Raw genomic sequence first — 18992 nt, forward strand, 5'->3', positions numbered from 1 at the left:
GGGGGGAGGGAGGGGCACGGAGTGCGGGGCGAGCCTGCTGTGGCAGAGGCTGGCGTGACATTGCACCAGCCTGAGGCATGACGTGCGTTCTCCTGGGGTAGTTGTCCCTGGATCCCAGGACCCTGGCAGTGGTGGGCTGCACAGGCTCCCCGGAAGTGGGGTGTGGATAGTGACCTGTGCTCGCACACAGGCTTCTTGGTGGCAGCAGCAGCAGCCTTAGCGTCTCATGCCCGTCTCTGGGGTCCGTGCTGTTAGCCGCGGCTCGCGCCCGTCTCTGGAGCTCCTTTAAGCAGCGCTCTTAATACCCTCTCCTCGCGCACCAGGAAACAAAGAGGGAAGAGAAAGTCTCTTGCCTCTTCGGTAGGTCCAGACTTTTCCTTGGACTCCCTCCCGGCTAGCTGTGGCGCACTAACCCCCTGTAGGCTCTGTTCATCCTGCCAACCCCAGTCCTCTCCCGGCGCTCCGACCGAAGCCCAACCCTCAACTCCCAGCTGTGCCCGCCCCGGTGGGTGAGCAGACAAGCCTCTCCGGCTGGTGAGTGCTGGTCGGCCCTGATCCTCTGTGCGGGAATCTCTCCACTTTGCCCTCCTCACCCCTGTGGCTGCGCTCTCCTCTGCGGCTCCAAAGCTTCCCCCTCCGCCACCCGCAGTCTCCGCCCACGAAGGGGCTTCCTAGTGTGTGGAAACCTTTCCTCCTTCACAGCTCCCTCCCACTGGTGCAGGTCCCATCCCTATCCTTTTGTCTCTGTTTATTCTTTTTTCTTTTGCCCTACCCTGGTACGTCTGGGCTTTCTTGCCTTTTGGGAGGTCTGAGGTCTTCTGCCAGCATTCAGTAGGTGTTCTGTAGGAGTTGTTCCACGTGTAGATGTATTTCTGGTGTATCTGTGGGGAGGAAGGTGATCTCCGCCTGTTCCTCTTTGTATAATCACTTTATGTGTAAGGTTAGGTTGTTGGAGACTTTTCTTGTTTCCTGAGGTAAGATTGTATTGCTATAAACTTCCCTCTTAGAACCGCTTTTGCTGCCTCCCAAAGATTTTGGATCAACACGTTTTTGTTTTTATTTGTTTCTAGCTTTTTCTGAGTTTTCTCTTTGATTTCTTCAGTGGTCCACTGGTTCTTCAGTAGAATATTATTTAGCCTCCACATGTTTGTGATTTTTGCAGTTTTGTTTTCTTGTAGTTGATTTCTAACCTCATAGTGTTGTGGTCAGAAATGATGCTTGATATGATTTCAGTTTTCTTAAATTTACCAAGGCTTGCTTTGTGGCCCAACGTGTGATCTATCCTGGACAAGTTCCATGTGCACTTGAAAAGAATGTTTATTCTGCTGCTTTCAGATGGAATGCTCAATAATTATCAGTTTAGTCCATCTGGTCTACTGTGTCATTTAAGGCCTGAGTTTCCTTATTGATATTGAGTCTGGATGTTCCATCCATTGATGTAAGTGGGATGTTAAAGTCCCCCACTATTAGTGCCCTACGGTCAATTTCTCCTTTTATGTCTGGTAACATTTCCCTTATATATTAAGGTGCTCCTATGTTGGGTGCATATATATTTACAATTGTTAAATCCTTTTCTTGGATTGATCCCTTGATCATTATGTAGTGTCCTTCTTTGTCTCTTGGAACAGTCTTTATTTTAAAGTCTATTTTGTCTGATATAAGTATTGCTACTCCAGCTTTCTTTTGATTCCCATTTGCTTGGAATATCTTTTTCTATCCCCTCACCTTCAGTCTGTATACATCTCTAGATCTTAAGTGGGTCTCTTGTAGGCAGTATAAATACAGGTCTTGTTTTTGTATCCAGTCAGCCAGTCTGTCTTTTGGTTGGAGCATTTAATCTGTTTACATTTAAGGTCATTATCAATATGTATTTTTTATTGCCATTTTTTTTAACTGTTTTGGATTTGTTTTTGTAAGTCTTATTTTTCCTTTCCTCTTTTGCTCTCTTGTGATTTGTTGATAATCTTTAGTGTTGTGTTTGGATTCCTTTTTCTTTTTTTGTGTGTATATCTATTATAGATTTTGGGTTTGTGGTTACCATGAGATTTCGGTATAGCAATCTCTGTATATACATGATTGTTTTAAGTTACTTCTTAATTTTAAATGCATTTTATTTTCTTTAATTTTTACTGGAGTATAGTTGATTTACAATGTTGTGTTAGTTTCTGCTATACAGCAAAGTGAATCAGTTATACATATACATATATCCACTCTTTTAGATTCTTTTCCCATATAGGTCATTACAGAGTACTGAGTAGAATTCCCTGTGCTATACAGTAGGTCCTCAATTGTTATCTATTTTATACATAGTAGTGTGTATCAAATGTATTTTAACTATCCAGCATTTGTACTCTCCTCTCACAATTACTGTTTTTCATATCATATTTGTGTGTGGATGACTCCCTACCTTTACTGTTTGTTTGCCTTTACCAGGCAACTTTCCCATTTCATTAATTGTCTCATTTCTAGTTGTGGCCTTTTCTGCTTACAAAAGTTCCTTTAGCATTTTGTTGTAAAGCTGCTTTGGTGATGCTAAACTCTTTTAGCTTTTGCTTGTTCGTAAATCTTTTGATTTCTCTGTCAAATCTGAATGAGAACCTTGCTGGGTAGAGTATTTTTGTTGTAGGTTTTTCCCTTCCATCACTTTCAGTATATCATGCTGTTCCTTTCTGGCATAGAATTTCTGCTGAAAAATTAGCTGAAGCCCTATGGGGATTCCTTTATATCTTACTTTGTTGCTGTTAATATTTTTCCTTTATCAATTTTTGTTCAATTGATTACTGTGTGTCTTGGAATGTTCCTCCTTTGGTTAAACCTGTATGGGACTCTCTGTGCTTCCTGGACTTGGGTGACTGTTTCCTTTCCCAGGTTCGGAAGGTTTTTAGCTATTATCTCTTCAAATATTTTCTCAGGCCCTTTCTCTCTCTCCTCTTCTGGGACCTCTATAATGCAAATGTTGGTGCATTTGACCTTGTTCCAGAAGTCTCTTAGACTGTCCTCATTTCTTTTCATTTTTCTGTTCTGTGGCAGTGATTTCCACCCCTCTGTCTTCCAGCTCACTTACTGTTTTTCTGCCTCATTTATTCTGCTATAGATTTCTTCTACTGCATTTTTCATTTCAGTTTTTGTATTCTTCAGCTCTGGTTGTCTCTATACATTCTAACTCTTTGTTAAAAACTTCATGTAGCTTCTCACTCTGTGCATCTGTTCTTCTCCCGTGTTCTTGGATCATCTTTATGATCAGTACTCTGAACTACTTCTCATATCTCCACTTCACTTAGTTGTTCTTCTGGGGTTTTATCTTGTTCCTTCATCTGGAATATATTTCTCTGCCTTCTCATTTCATCTAAATTTGTTTGCATTTTTATGTATGTGGAAGGTTAGTTATGTTTCTCAAACTTGGAGAAGTGGACCTCTGTAGGGAATGTCCTATGTGTCCCATCAGTGCACTCCCTTTCTTCACCCAACGGCCAGGGATCAGCTGGTCCCAGGGTAGGTTCTGACCTGTGCTTGGGGAACTCATATCCACAGGCTGCAGGACTGTAGTTTTCTTGCATCTGGTGTCTGCCCCCTGGTGGGTGAGGCTCGTCTAGAGGCTTGTTCATGCTTCTGGGTGGGAGGGGCCAGTGTCTGCCCACTGGTGGGCAGAGCTGGGTCTTGGCCTTCTGGTGAAAATGTAAAAGTCTATACAATGGTTGCCCTGACCAGTTTTTGGACTGGTAAAGGGTTAATAAGACTCACATTTTAATCCATTTTAGGAGCAAGCAAACAGATGGAGTACAGCTGGGGCTACAAAGGGGAATCAGCCCTCATTGGTTAGCTAATGGTCTCTGACCTCCCCAGGCAGAGTGTCCTCACCCTCTATGGGACCTGGGAGTGTGCAGGTAAACTCAGGAGAGGGCCGGCAAAGGAACAGATTTGAAGGAGAACGGTCAATACCAGGTTTTGACAATTTTATTGGAAAATAAATACAGTCCATTGATCAATGATACGTGCTGTCCATGAATCTGGCATCTTACTATATAAAAATATTTGGTATCTGCTACAGAATTATACAAACAAATTTTTTAAAAACCCTTCATCATTAACCAGTACAAATATAATTTACAAAAAATATCATTGAAAAAATGGCTCAATACCCTTTCTTTCATTGCAAATAAAATAGAGGCAGAAGGGGGAAAATAAAAATTCTGCTAAGCCAGTTTTAACAACTGGAAATGAAACACTTCATTGCATTTGCAAACTTAAACAGTTAGGCTGACCAGAACAAACAAAAAATTTACCATCAGATAGTGCAGTAAAATCTAATTAATGGGCAAGGCCTGAAAGGAAAGAGGTTAGAGGAAACCTTAAAAGAGATTTTCAAAAATTAAATAAGATAATCTGCGGACATTTTTAAACAATAAAGCACTACACAAATCTGTTATATGTGCAAATTACTTCTGAAGGCACCTCTGACAAAGAGACACACCCACACCTCTCCTGCAGAGAGCAGGGCTCCTTAGCTGGAGACAGAACAAACTTCCCATAAAGTGACAGCCAACAATAAGTACAATCAGACTGAGAAAAAGAGAGCAAGTGCCTTAGGGCAGTTTCTTGGGGAAATCTCTTGGAGGAAGTGACTTGGAGTAAATTTTGAGTTTCAGTAAAATTCTGGTCAGCTGGAGAAAATGTGAGGAGACAGGAAGGAGAGGCAGAGATGGAGGGGCACTGGGGGCAGGTATGAAGGTGTACAACTTGGATTCGCAGAGCAGGACCAAGAGGGGTCCAGCTGTGTTGGGGTGGTGAGATGCTAAGTGGGAGAACATGGGCTTTAGCTCCTGAACCAGGAGGAGCCGGTGGACGTATTCTAGTAAGGACAGGATGAGATCACAGCAGCATTGTGGGAAAGATGGTTCATCTGGGGCCGTGTGTGTATGACAGAGTATAAGGAGGAGGTGACTTGGAAGTTGTCCTTCCAAAGAAGGTACGAGTCAAGTAAAATGCAGAAGAATAAGGTGGAACCGAATGGTCATTCCAGGGGGAAGGCATTAAGAGGTGGATCAATTCTTTGCAACTCTTGCTCTTGAAATTCTCTCTCTCCTGCAGAAAGCTAAGGTTATTGCAAACCCTTCTAATACTGGAGAATTCCTTTGTTCATTGAAATGACAGTTTTAAAGGTCTGTGAAGTAAAATTCCATCTTTGGAAAGTGACTGCCAGCCGTCAAGGGGTATGGGAAGTGCAAGGCAAATGGAAAGTTCTCCAAGAATGCGTCTAATTTCCCTGGGAAGTACGGGTCTCACTGTGCCTGCAGCAATGTCCAAGAGAACCGCTCGAGGACCAGTGACCCTGCTGTCCCCAGACTGGGCCACAGCCCTGCCCTCAGACTGTGGGTGACTTCCTAAAGCTGTCTATAGAAGGGATTTCCTGCACGTTCATTCCTCTTGTTTGCCGCCTCAGTGCCTTTTCTCAGCAGTTCAAACATTCAGACAGGGCATCTGCTGCCTTGTTAAAGGACTTCCCAAGCCCTCTGCTCTGAGTTGCCCTGGCCACAGGGCAACTGTCACCACTTACTGCTCCCTTAACAATCCAATTCTAGGTGACCTCAGGGATAAGGGACTACACAGGTGTGTGGTATGACTGTACAAGTCAGTGAGGCCCAGCCCCGCCTGCAATGCCTGAAGACAGGAATCACCAAGGAACTCTTGACCAAGCTTCTCTGCTACCCGAGGGGCACGTGGACCTCCAGTGGCCGTTTCTCCTTAGAGTCCCGCTGAGTGGCCGGGGACAGCAGCTTGTGCTTGGCTGAAGGCGGCTGCCGCTGGACCGGCATGTGGTACCTGACCTTCTTCCAGAACCTCGAGTTCGTAGTCTGCGACCCTTCTCTAATGTCCCCTGACCAGCGTATGGCCCCCTGTTTCTGCTTAATGAATTTAATGGATTCTGGCATTTTCTCATAGTCTGGGATTTTCTCTAGCTCCAGCAGGACAACTTTAATTCCTTCCTGAATGAGAGCGTTGTACATGGCTATCTGCTCTTCAGATGAATTCCCCAGCCAGCAGAATCCTGATATTTCTCGGGCCAAAATGATAATCAGTCTTCTGCTTTTCTTTATGGTTTCATTAGCAACCTCCACAATGCCTGAAAAACACGGAGCACAGCAAGTAAACTTTCAACTTACAATCATTCCCTCCAGAACCAAAACCCCTCAAGGTTCTTCCCACCCCATGGCCTATGTCTCCTAATGCTCTTTTTTTCTTGCCTTACCTAAGATTGAAGGAGTTTCTCATTTTATAGAATAGATCAAAAACTGACCCACAAAAGGTGAGCAGGGGTCAGAGTACTTTAAGTAGAAATTTATAAACTTTCTTGTTAAACCACTGGATCTATATCACTCCTATTTTACCATCAGCTGTAAAGTAACTACTGGATCTAACTAGTTACGTTTTCCAAAATGAAATAAAACTCAGTTAATTGTTGCCCCAAAAGAATATGAGAAAAGTAAACACTTTGCATTTAATATGAAAGTCGTCATCATGCACCACTTAAGAGGCTCTTAAAATTGTCAGATATGTACACCCAGAAAGAGGGAACCCAAGTTTAGTAATTAAATTAGTTTTACAAGACTATTACTTTTTCCACTGCATACATACTTTCCCCAACATAGTCATCTCGGCCACTGATGAAGAGCTTATATCCACACTGTTTTTCCAAGACCTCAGGTAAGACTTTAAACACAAAAATATCTGAGTTAGAGGTGGACCCTTCCCCAGGGGTCTTTGGACATAGTATGTACGCATCATACGTCTTTCCATCTGAAGCTAAAGAGAAAATGCAATATATTTAGAACCAAAAGAAAAAAAAATGAGATTTGGTAAAGTCAGTATCGCAAACATGCATTTCATAGTGAATTATTAATTTTGTGTGCAATGGTATGAAGCAACAACACCAAAAGTATAATGCCTTTTTAAAGTGTTCATCTTCTTACAAGTTTACATTTATTCTGCTTTACTACAAAGTTCTTCTTATATTATTCGATGGTCCCCTCATATGCAAACATTCTTTACCCCTCAGTATGGAACTACCCTCTACCCTTATCTCACTGTTCTCATCTTCCCCAAACGTCTAAGCCCTGAATGCTATCCATTCTTCCTTCTATATATTAGTGTAGTATTAGTTTTCTGTGAGGTTTAAACAAAAGAGAGAGTGCTTCCCTGATGCCTGAAAATTACATCATTTCTTCCATTTGATGGCAAATCATGGGGTGATCTGTGTTCTACCCAGCACAGAGCAAGTCCTCAACCACAGCTTCTGAATAACTGGATTTATCAGCAGATGCTCTAAATGCCTGTTTATCCCACCATGATGAACACCAGAGCAGTAACTTAGAAAATAATACTATTCAGTCTATTTGGTTAAGAAACTATATTTATGTATAATTATGTTATTTTGTATATGCCACATTTCATTTTAAAATTTAAATAAAACCCCTCTTAGTTAGCTTTTACATCTCTTAACTATCCCAACAAGAAAATACTGCATAGAATACAAAATTGTACCTTTTTTGGGGAGAAAATCATAGAAAGAATCTCTGTACCAAAGCACAATGTCAACCTTGAAGACTTTATAGATGAAAACAGAGCATGTAATTACCAATGTTAACATGACAAATATACCAATTGTGGGCGTCTGGAAGTCAGGGACTACAGCAGAAAAGAGGGGAAAAAATATTAGAACCCAAAGAATTTAAAAATTGAGCATAGCAAATTAAACATTATCATCCCAGAGAAACCATATTTGGGATTGGCCTGTAATCCCAAATCCCAGACAGTATTAACCCATTCATTATCATCTTTTATTAATGAATACTAATGTACAAAGGCATTGAGAATGGATACTGTATAAAACTAAGGTGCGTTGTATTAAATCTTCACATAAGTCGTATGTAATAACATAGAAAAAATACCAAAGACCATAGGATAGAGCACTCCATAGGACTATGAGTAAAGTCAGAGTCACTCAAGAACCTACAAAAGTAGGAGAGTCAGGTGGAGCAAGCTGAAGACAGGAGGAAAGGAGAAAAGGGTTTAGGGATGCCAGACAGTGTTTCACACTTCCACATCCTCCCAGCTTCACAGGCTAGTTATTCATCTGATGACTGCAGAGGAGTTCATGCGGAGAGGTAAGGGGGAGGAGAGGAGAGAAGGAAGGAGCCTTCAAAATGTCAAGGGCCAAGGAGGCATCCAGAAAGCTCTGTTATTTTGCTTTTCCAATTTCAGTCATTGATCCTTCTGCAGTTGAACTGGCTATGAAGTGGAACTCAAGATAGATCAATATCCGATTGGCCCAACTGATAGTTCACATTTACAGTCTTAATTACTGTAGCTTTGTACAAGATCATGATATCTGAAGTGTAAATCTTCGCGATTTGTTTTTATTCAAGACCACCTTGACTTGTCTTGGCCCTTTACATTTCCAATATGACCTTTAGGATAAACGTGCCCACAACAACATGCCCACACAAATGCCCACCCACACCTGTACAAATATTGCTGAGATTTTGACTGGAACTGTTTTGAATCTGTAGATTAATTTGAAGGGAACTAACATATTTATAATACTGAGTATTTCAGTCTTTCAATCCGTGGATATCGTATATCCCTCCATCTATTAGGTCTTTAATTTATCTCGATAATGTATTTTTAGTTTGTATCACAGATTTTGAACAGCTGTTGCTGGATTTATTCCTATATACTGAATATTTGATAGTTTTAGATGCTACTGTAAATGTTATTTTTTAAACTTAATTTCTATTTGTTGTTGGTATTTGCAGAAATACATAGAAATACTATATATTAAACATATACACTAGTGATCGTGCTAAATTCATTTAGCTATTAATTCTAATAGTTTGTCCATAGGTTCTTTTAGATTTTCTTCCATGTACACGTTCATAAATACCGTATTTTAATTCAACTACAAATTACCTTAAAATATTTCACAAACACTTTAAGATTTTTTTATTGGAGTATAGCTGACTTATAATGTCATGTTAGTTTCAGGTGTACAGCAAAGTGATTCAGTTATATATACAAATAAAATATATAATTCAGTTAGATGTGTATATATATATATATATATATATATATATATGTTCTTTTTCAGATTTTTTCCCCTTATAGGTTATTACAAAATATTGAATATAGTTCCTTGTGCTATACAGTATGTTCTTGTTGGTTATCTATTTTATATATATTAGTATATATATGTTAATCCCCAACTCCTAATTTATCCCCCCCTCCCCTTCCAACTTTGGGAACCATAAGTTTGTTTGCTATGTCTGTGTGTCTATTTCTGTTTTGTAAACAAGTTCATTTGTATCTTTTTTTTTTTTAGATTCCACATATAAGCGATAACATATATTTGTCTTTCTCTGTTTGGTCTACTTCACTTAGTATGATAATCTCTAGGTCTATCCATGTTGATACAAATGGAATTATTCTATTTATGGCAGAGTAACATTTTATCGCAAATATATACCACATCTTCTTTATCCATTCATCTGTTGATAGACATTTAGGTTGCTTCCATTGTTAAATAGTGCTGTTAGGAACATTGGGGTGCATGTATCTTTTTGAATCATACTTTTCTCTGGATATATGCCCAGAAGTGGGATTGCAGGATCATATGGTAACTCTATTTTTAGTTTTCTAAGGAACCACCATACTGTTCTCTATAGTGGCTGTACCAATTTTCAATCTTACCAACAGCATATGAGGGTTCCCTTTTCTCCATTCCCTCTCCAGCATTTATTATTTGTAGATGTTTTGATGATGGCCATTTTGACAAGAATGAGGTGACACCTCATTGTAGTTTTGATTTCTCTAATAATTAGTGATGTTGAGCATTTTTTCATGTGCCTGTTGGCTATCTGTACGTCTTCTTTGGGAAAATGTCTATTTAGGTCTTCTGCACATTTTTTGATTGGGTTTTTTTGTTATTATTGAGTTGTATGACTATTTGTGTATTTTGGAGATTAATCCCTTGTCAGAGGCATCATTTGCAAATAACTTCTCCAGTTCTATAGGTCATCTTCTCACTTTGTTTATGGTTTCATTTGCTGTGCAAAAGCTTTTAAAGTTTACTTAGGTCTCATTTGGTTTTGCTTTTATTGGCATCTAGAAGATGGATCGGGAAAAATATTGCTGTGATTTATGTCAAAGAATGTTCTGCCTATATTTTCCTCTAGGAGTTTTATAGTATCTGGCCTTACATTTAGGTTTTTAATCCATTTTGAGTTTGTTTTTGTATAGGGTGTTAAAGAATGTTCTAATTTCATTCTTTTACATGTAGCTGTCCAGTTTTCCCAGCACCACTTATTGATGAGATTGTCTTTTCTCCACTGTATATTATTGCTTCCTTTGTTTAATTGACCACAGGTGTGTGGGTTTATTTCTGGGCTTTCTATCCTGTTCCATTGATCTATATTTCTGTTTTTGTGACAGTGCCATACTGTTTTGATGATTGTAGCTTTTCAGTATAGTCTGAAGCCAGAGAGCCTGATTCCTCCAGCTGTTTTTCTTTCTCAAGATTGCTCTGGCTATTCAGGGTCTTTTCTGTTTCCATAGAGATTTAAAAATTTTTTGTTCTAGTTCTGTGAAAAATGCCATTGGTAGTTTGATAGGGATTTCATTGAATCTGTAGATTACCTGGAGTAGTACCGTCAGTTTGAAAATATTGATTCTTCCAATCTAAGAACATGGTATATCTTTCCATCTGTTTGTGTCATTTTCAAATTCTTTCATCAGTGTCTGATAGTTTTCGGGGTACAGGTCTTTTGCCTCCTTAGGTACGTTTATTCCTAGGTGTTTTATTCTTTTTGATGTGATGATAAATGGCATTGTTTCCTTAATTTCTGTTTCTGATCTATTGTTAGTGTATAGAAATGCAAGAGATTTCTGTGTATTAATTTTCTATCCTGCAACTTTACCAAATTCACTGATGAGTTCTAGTAGTTTTCTGGTAGCATCTTTAGCATTTTCTATGTACAGTATCATGTCATCTGCAAACAGTGACAGTTTTACCTCTTTTCCAATTTGGTTTCCTTTTATTTCTTTTTCTTCTCTGATTGCTCTGGCTAGGAATCCTAAAATTAAGTTGAATAAAAGTGGCAAGAGCGGGCATCCTTGTACTGTTCCTGAGGAAATCTTAGAGGAAATGCTTTCAGCTTTTCAGTGTTGATTATAATGTTAGCTGTGGGTTTGTCATATATGACTTTTATTATGTTCCCTCTATGCCCACTTTCTGGAGAGTTTTTATCATAAATGGGTGTTGAGTTTTGTCAAAAGCTTCTTCTACATCTTTTGAGATGATCATATGGTTTTTATTCTTCAATTTGTTAATGTGGTGTATCACACTGATTGATTTGTGGGTACTGAAAAACCCTTGCATCCCTGGGATAAATCCCATTTGATCATGGTGTATGATCCTTTTAATGTATTGTTGGATTTGGTTTGCTAGTATTTTTTGAGGATGTTTGCATTTATATTCATCACTGATATTGGCCTGTAATGTTCTTTTTTTGTGGCATCTTTGTCTGGTTTTGGTATCAGGGTGATGGGAGCCTCATAGAATGCATTTGGAAGTGTTCCTTCCTCTGCAATTCTCTGGAATAGTTTCAGAAGGATAGGCATTAACTCTTCTCTAAATATTTGGTAGAATTCACCTGTGAAGCCATCTGGTCCTGAACTTTTGTTTGTTAGGAGTTTTAAAATCACAGATTCAATTTCAGTACTTTTAATTGGTCTGTCCATATTATCTATTTCATCCTGTTTCAGTCTTGGGAGACTCTACCTTTCTAGGAATTTGTCCATTTCTTCTAGGTTGTCCATTTTATTGGCATATAGCTAGTTGTTGTAGTCTCTTATGATCCTCTTATGACACTGTATTTCTGCAGTGTCAGTTGTAACTTCTTTTTTGTTTCTAATTTTATTACTTTGGGCCATCTCCCTTTTTTCTTGATGAGTCTGGCTAAAGGTTTATCAATTTTCTTTATTTCTGTTCTGATCTTTATGATTTCTTTCCTTCTACTAACTTTGGGTTTTGTTTGTTCTTCTTCCTGTAGTTACTTTAGGTATTAGATTAGGTTATTTGAGATTTTTCTTGTTTCCTAAGATTGTATCACTATAAACTCCCCTTTTAGAACTGCCTTTGCTGCATCCCAGAGGTTTTGGATGGACATGTTTTTTTCATTTGTCTCTAGGGTTTTTTTTTTTATTTCCTCTTTGATTTCTTCAGGTGATCCATTGGTTCTTTAGTAGCATATTATATAGCCTCCACATGTTTGTGGTTTTTGCAGTTTTTTTCTTGTAGTTGATTTCTAATCTCAGTGTTGTGGTTGGAAACAATACTTGATATGATTTCCATTTTCTTAAATTTACCAAGGCTTGCTTTGTGGCCCAACATGTGATCTATCCTGGAGAATGTTCCATGTGCACTTGAAAAGAATGTGTATTCCCTGCTTTCAGATGGAATGCTCTTATAATTAAGTCCATCTTGTCTACTGTGCCATGTAAGGCCTGAGTTTCCTGATTGATGCTCAGTCTGGATGATCTGTCCATTGATGTAAGTAGGGTGTTAAAGTCCCCCACTATTATTGCCTTACTGTCAATTTCTCCTTTTATAGCTGATAACATTCTCCTTAGATATTGAGGTGCTCCTTCTATGCTAGGTGCATATATAGTTACAATTGTTAAATCTTCTTCTTGGATTGATCCCTTGATCATTATGTAGTGTCCTTCTTTGTCTCTTGTAACAGTCCTTATTTTAAAGTCTATTTTGTCTGATATCTTTTGATTTCCATTTGCATGGTATATCTTTTTCCATCCCCTCAGTTTCAGTCTGTATATATCTCTAGATCTGAAGTGGGTCTCTGGTAGATGATATATGTATAGATGGGTCTTGTTTTTGTATCCATTCAGCCAGTCTGTATGTTCTTATTGCCATTTTGTTCATTGTTCTGGATTTGTTTTGGTAGGACTTTTTTTTTCTTTTCCTCTTTTGTTCTCTTCTCTTGTGATTTGATGACTACCTCTAGTGTTAGTTTCCTTTTTTATGTGTATATCTATTGTAGATTTTTGGTTTGTGGTTAACATGAGGTCTTGGTATAGCAGGCTATATATATACATTGTTGTATTAAGTTGCTGATCTCTTAATTTCAAATGCATTTTAAATATCCTGCATTTGTACTCTCCTCATGATTACTGGTTTTCATATCTTTGTGTGTCTATGATTTCCTGCCTTTACTGTATGTTTTCCTTTACTGGTAAGCTTTCCCGTTACATAATTTTCTTGTTTCTAGTTGTGGCCTTTCCTTTTCTGCTTATAGAAGTTCCTTTAGCATGTTTTGTAAAGCTGGCTTGGTGGTACTGAATTCTTTTAGCTTTTACTTATCTGTAAAGCTTTTGATTTCTCCATCAAATCTGAAGAATAAACTTGCTGTGTAGATTATTCTTGGTGGTAGGTTTTTCCATTACATCATTGTAAAAATACAGTGCCACTCCCTTCTGGCCTACAGAGTTTCTGATGAAAAACCAACTGATAAGCTTATGTGGTTTCCCTTGTATGTTATTTTCTGCTTTTCCCTTGTTGCTTTTAATATTTTATCATTAATTTTTGTCAGTTTGATTACCATGTGTCTCAGCATGTTCCTCCTTGATTTTAATCCTGTATGGGACTCTCTGTGCTTCCTGGAATTGGGTGACTGTTTACTTTCCCATGTTAGGGAAAATTTCAGCTATTATCTCTTCAATTATTTTCTCAGGTCCTTTCTCTCTCTCTTCTGGGACCCCTATAATTGGTGCATTTGACATTGTCCCCAAGGTCTTGTAAACTGTCCTCATATTTCTCATTCTTTTTTCTGTTCTTTAGCAGTGGCTTCCACCACTGGGTCTTCCTAATCTAACTTTGCAGCCCCATGTAGGTTGATAAGTCTGAACTTTTAAAAGCAACCTATATGATTCTGAAAATAAGTGGTCTCAAGACCAATTTTACAGACTATTAATGGGGCAAATAAGGAACTCTAATGGTGAAATTGTGAGGAAAATAATTTTAGTGCAATGAAAAAGAAAAGGAGACAGCAAAGGAAATAAGGGTACAATGAAGTAAGAGAAAGTACAAGAAGCAAAGAGCAGAATTTTAAGGAGAGTTGGCAAATGCTGCAGAGTATCAGTGAAATGAGGAGGGGGAGAAAGCTGAATAACACTTGAAGGAGTCTGTAAGAGGCTTGAAATATCCAGTAGGCCATGAGGAATCACTGAAGCCTTTGATGGCAGAGTAGAAGGACTTTGAGTTCCCCTCCTCTCACGAGCACACCAAAATCACAACTAACTGCTGAACCACCATCTATAAAAGAGTGGAACCTACCAAAAATGACATTCTACATCCAAGGAATTAAAGAAGAAATCATGATGAGATGGTATGAGGGGCACACTCGTAATATAATCAAATCCCATACCACCCGGGTGGGCAACCCACAAACTGGAGAATAATTATATTGCAGAAGTTCTCCCACAGGCATGAGAACTCTGAGCCCCACATCAGGCTCCCTGACCTAGGAGTCTGGCATCAGGAGGAAGAGCCCCCAGAGCATTTGGCTTTGAAGGCCCATGGGGCTTCACTGCAGGAGCTCCGCAGGACTGGGGGAAAGAGATTCCACTCTTGGAGGGCACACAAGGTCTTGTGCACACCAAAACCCAGGGCAAAAGCAGTGACTCCATAGGAGTCATTACCTGCTGGTTTGGAGGGTCTGCTGGGCAGGCGGCAGCTGTGGCTCTCTCTGGGATCATAAAAGCTGGTGGCAGACATATCTGGGAGTGTTCATCTGCGTGAACTCTTGATAGAGAAGTTATCTTGCTTGGGTCTTTGGCACCGAGACCTGGCCTCCTGCAACAGCCTGTAGGCTCCAGTGCTGGGCTGCATCAGGCCAAACGACCACCCAGGGCAGGAGCACAGCCCCACCCATCAGCAGACAGGCTGCCTAAAGATTTCCTGAGCCCACAGCCAGCTCTAGATGTTCCCCTTGACATGGCCCTGCCCCCCAGAGGGCCAAGCCCCAGCGGCACCCACCAGTGGTCAGGCACTGGCCCCTCCTACCAGGAAGCCTGCATAAGCCCCTAAACCAGCCTCACCCCCCAGAAGCAAGAAAACTATCATCCCACAGCCTGTGGAACTGAGTACACAAACAGGTCAGAAGCTACCCTGGGACCAGCTGGTCCCAGGCCACTGGGTAGCAAGAGGGGAGTGTACTGACACACAGGACATCCCCTACAGAGGGCCACTTCTCCAAGACCAAGAAACATAACTAATCTTCCATATACATAAAAATACAAATAGAAAGTTAACAAAATGAGACAGCAAAGGAATACATTCCAGACGAAGGAACAAGATAAAACCCCAGCAAAACAACTAAATGAAGTGGAGACAGGCAATCTACCCAAGAAAGAGTTCAATATAATGATAGTAAAGATGATCCAAGAACTTGGGGAAAGAATGGATGCACAGAGCAAAAAGCTATAAGACGTTCTGAACACAAAGTTAGAAAATATAGAGGCAACCAGAGTTGAATACCATAACTTTAAATGAAAAATACAGTAGAAGGGATCAATGGCAGAATAAGTGAGGCAGAAAAATGAATCAGTGAGCAGAAACACAAATACTGCCAATATTGTGTTTGATTACAGAATTCATGAAAACCAGTAACTTCTGACATCCTGTCTGGAAAGTGGATATTTAGGCTTCCCCTGTGCATTCATCATGTAGTGCTTTACCTAAAACTATTGATTAGGTACCGAGGATGACCAGACTTAAGTTGCTATTAGCTCTATTAGCTCTGGAAATAGAACGATTAGTAATTATCTGCAACATCACAGAATTTATATTCAAGTAAAGAAAACTAAGATAGATATGGACATGCATAGCAGAGGCTCTACGGGGCAGAGAGAGGGGTTAAGAGTAGGCAGCAGGACAGCACAACCTCCTAGAAGAAGATATAGTTCAGCTGGGAAGTGAAAAAGGAACGGCAGTCCCCAGGTTAAGAGGAATCTAAGAGCATTCTGGGCAGAGGAAATAGCATTGTAAACCTCAAGGTCATGAAATCTTACTACAGGAAAACAAAATTGCATTTCAAATAAATAGCTGTGTTGTTTACCTGGATGTATTAATTGGATATATGCTGTACTCCTTCCTTCTGTATTCTTGGCTAAACAGATAAATGGATGTAGAAAAAATTTACTTTCCACTGCTGTAATATTAAGCCGTGCGATGACCGCACTCTTTCTTTTGTTTAAAGGATTCTGCACGCTGTTCAAAAGAGTAACAAAATTGTATAAATGGCATCAATTATAGATACGATAAGCATCCCTGGTTTATCATTACAGCAGAAATAATCACCAGCCCTAAGCACAGGTATAAGAATCAGGCTTTTAGCAAGACTGATCTGATGTTTCATAGCCCTAAGACCACTGTTAGTAAAAGACTCAGTAGCACAGAGAAATAAAATTAAAATTACCAGCTTCCAAGAAGGAAAATGGGGACCTAGGCATTCTGGTCTCCATGGGGCACGAAGAATATATGAAACAAGGGTAGATTGGGACAGATGGGAAAGGGTTTGCAGGTGATGCTAAGAAGTAATAGGACGCCGTCAGAGACCTGAGCAGGGGAGTGCCTGATTCTTGGCCACAATTAATGGGTCTTTTCTAAACTACTTTAAAAATGGAATGACATGAAGGATAATTCAGGACAATTGCTTCATGGGAATGCTGCAACATTTTTAACTGAATTTAAGAGAAAGCCTTCCAAGGGGTCTGGAATTTGTACCGTAATGACATGTATCGTCACCTTCATTGGACAAGATCTTATGAATCCTGCTGAGCTTAGCAAAACTCAATATGGGCAGCAAAGGGTTAAGGACCAATCAATGACCAACTCGATCACGGCCACTAGATTCAATCATAACGGTTATATAACGTATGACATGGAATTTAATACCAAATTTAATACCAAAATGTCTGGCTCTTGGCATACTTACTATGTAAACTCTTCCATCATCATAGGCTCATATTCCTTAATTCCTGACCCATTCCACCTCCAGTAGACAAAGTTACTTAACTGGCCGGTAACATTGCAGATGAGTTGGAGCCAGGATCCTGCAAAGGAATGGATTTTGAATCGTAACATTAATGGACTTTCACCTGATCTATCTAGATTAATAAATGACTGTTGAACAAAAATTTTAAATTACAGGAAAGCAAAAAGCAGAAATTGCCCTTATATCCACCACCGAGAGATAAGCACTATTAGTAACTTTACGTAGCTCATTCCTTACCTTTCTGTGTACGTATGCAGTTTTTAAAATGGGGTGTCGTTGTCTACTATTTGTAATTATTGTACATTGAGAATTTCGGCTCACGTGATTAGCCTTCCAAAATAGGCTATTTCATGACAGTTTACTATTCCATCATACAGACATACTATGATGAATTCCTTTCCTATTGCTAAACATAATGTTTCTTATTTTCCATTATTATGATTAACATTCCAATGAATGTTCCTGTACGTCAACATTGTACATATCCTGAAGTATTACTCTGAATAAAAATCTGGAAGAATTGAGTTAAAAGAGAGACATACTTTTAAAAGCCAAACGCCCTGTCCCAAGGGAGACTACACCAGTCTGCACTCTGTCCAGCAGTGTATGCAAGAGTCATTTATCCCCGAAAGCCCCAGATACCAAGTGTTTTTGGTTAGTCATTGCCAATTGAGAGAAGAAAAAAATTCCATTTAAATTTTCATCTGCATTTCTTGAGCTCATGGTGAATTAGTGTTCATTTGCCCTTCTTTTAAGAATTGCTTGTTATGGGCTTCCCTGGTGGCACAGTAGTTAAGAATCCACCTGCCAATGCAGGATCCGGGAAGATCCCACATGCCACGGAGTAACTAAGCCTGTGCGCCACAACTACTGAGCCTGTGCTCTAGAGCCCATGTGCCACAACCATTGAAGCCCGTGTGCCTAGAGCCGGTGCTGCACAACAAGAGAAGCCACCGCAGTGAGAAGCCTGTGCACCGCAAGGAAGAGTAGCCCCTGCTCTCTGCAACTAGAGAAAAGCCCACGCAAAGCAACGAAGACCCAACGCAGCCAAAAATAAATAGAACAAATAAATTTTTAAGAAAAGAATTGCTTATTATTCCTAATGGCCATTACTAAGCTGCATTCTCATATTATTAACCTTATGATGCATGGAAGCTCTTTAATTATCAAGGATAGTAACTCTTTATCATACATGAAAACTACCGCAAATATCTTTCAGAGCTTGTTTTCATTTTGTTACTGTTTATGGAAATTCTTTAGTGTATATATTTTTATTATTTGGCCAAATTTACAATTGTTTTATACTACGTCCTCAGTATTTTTTTTTGTTGTTGAAAAGCTCTCTACCATCAAATCAGGAAAATATTCCATGTACTTTTTTCTTTCAGGTATATATGATGTTTGCATTGCTGTAGTTTGAGTGTTTTAGTTCTTTAATCTGTCTAGAATATAACTTGGGTATGGTATGAGAGAAAGCTTTAACTTAATGTTTTTATCCAAATAGTTGACTGATAATTCCAGAATCTCTTACTGAATAATAAATCTCTTCCTCAGTTACGTAAGAATTATAAAATAATTATTTGGGACTTTCTAGGTTGATCTGAATGTGTATACTGGCGCCAGGGGTACCACACTCTTAATTATTGCAGTTTTAGGGTAAATATTCATATCATTTAGCTTTTCTTCCCAGTATTATCTTAGTAATCTCAGCATTTTATTCTCCCAGGTGAATTTCAATATCACTTGACAATTTTTAAGCCCATTCATATTTTTATTGGAATTCCATTAAAACTGTAACTTACTGTTGAGAGTCCATATCTTTACAATTTCCAGTTTTTCATATAGGAAAAACACACATCCTTATTA

The 18992-nt window shown here is 39.3% G+C and overlaps 1 protein-coding gene across 5 annotated transcripts in view; it reads right to left on the reverse strand.

Annotated features, from left to right (window-relative positions):
• Nucleotides 1-1607: 1607 nt before the first annotated feature.
• IL1R1 (interleukin 1 receptor type 1) overlaps nt 1608-18992 on the reverse strand; it is an 87837-nt gene continuing 70452 nt past the window's right edge. For 2 of the 5 annotated variants that reach the window (XM_079940944.1, XM_079940945.1), the window contains 5 exons: nt 17067-17184; nt 16188-16339; nt 7540-7683; nt 6634-6801; nt 1609-6121 (listed from right to left, as the gene is read on the reverse strand). In XM_079940944.1, the coding sequence (XP_079797070.1) occupies nt 5703-6121; nt 6634-6801; nt 7540-7683; nt 16188-16339; nt 17067-17184 (1001 nt within the window). In that variant the 3' untranslated portion in view covers nt 1609-5702. Of the gene's footprint in view, nt 6122-6633; nt 6802-6860; nt 7684-16187; nt 16340-17066; nt 17185-18992 lie in introns of those variants that run through there. The other 3 variants (XM_079940948.1, XM_079940946.1, XM_079940947.1) reach the window with 3 other exon arrangements.

Source organism: Stenella coeruleoalba (genome assembly GCF_951394435.1).
Source record: "Stenella coeruleoalba genome assembly, chromosome: 13".
In the NCBI taxonomy this organism is placed as follows: Eukaryota; Metazoa; Chordata; class Mammalia; order Artiodactyla; family Delphinidae; genus Stenella; species Stenella coeruleoalba.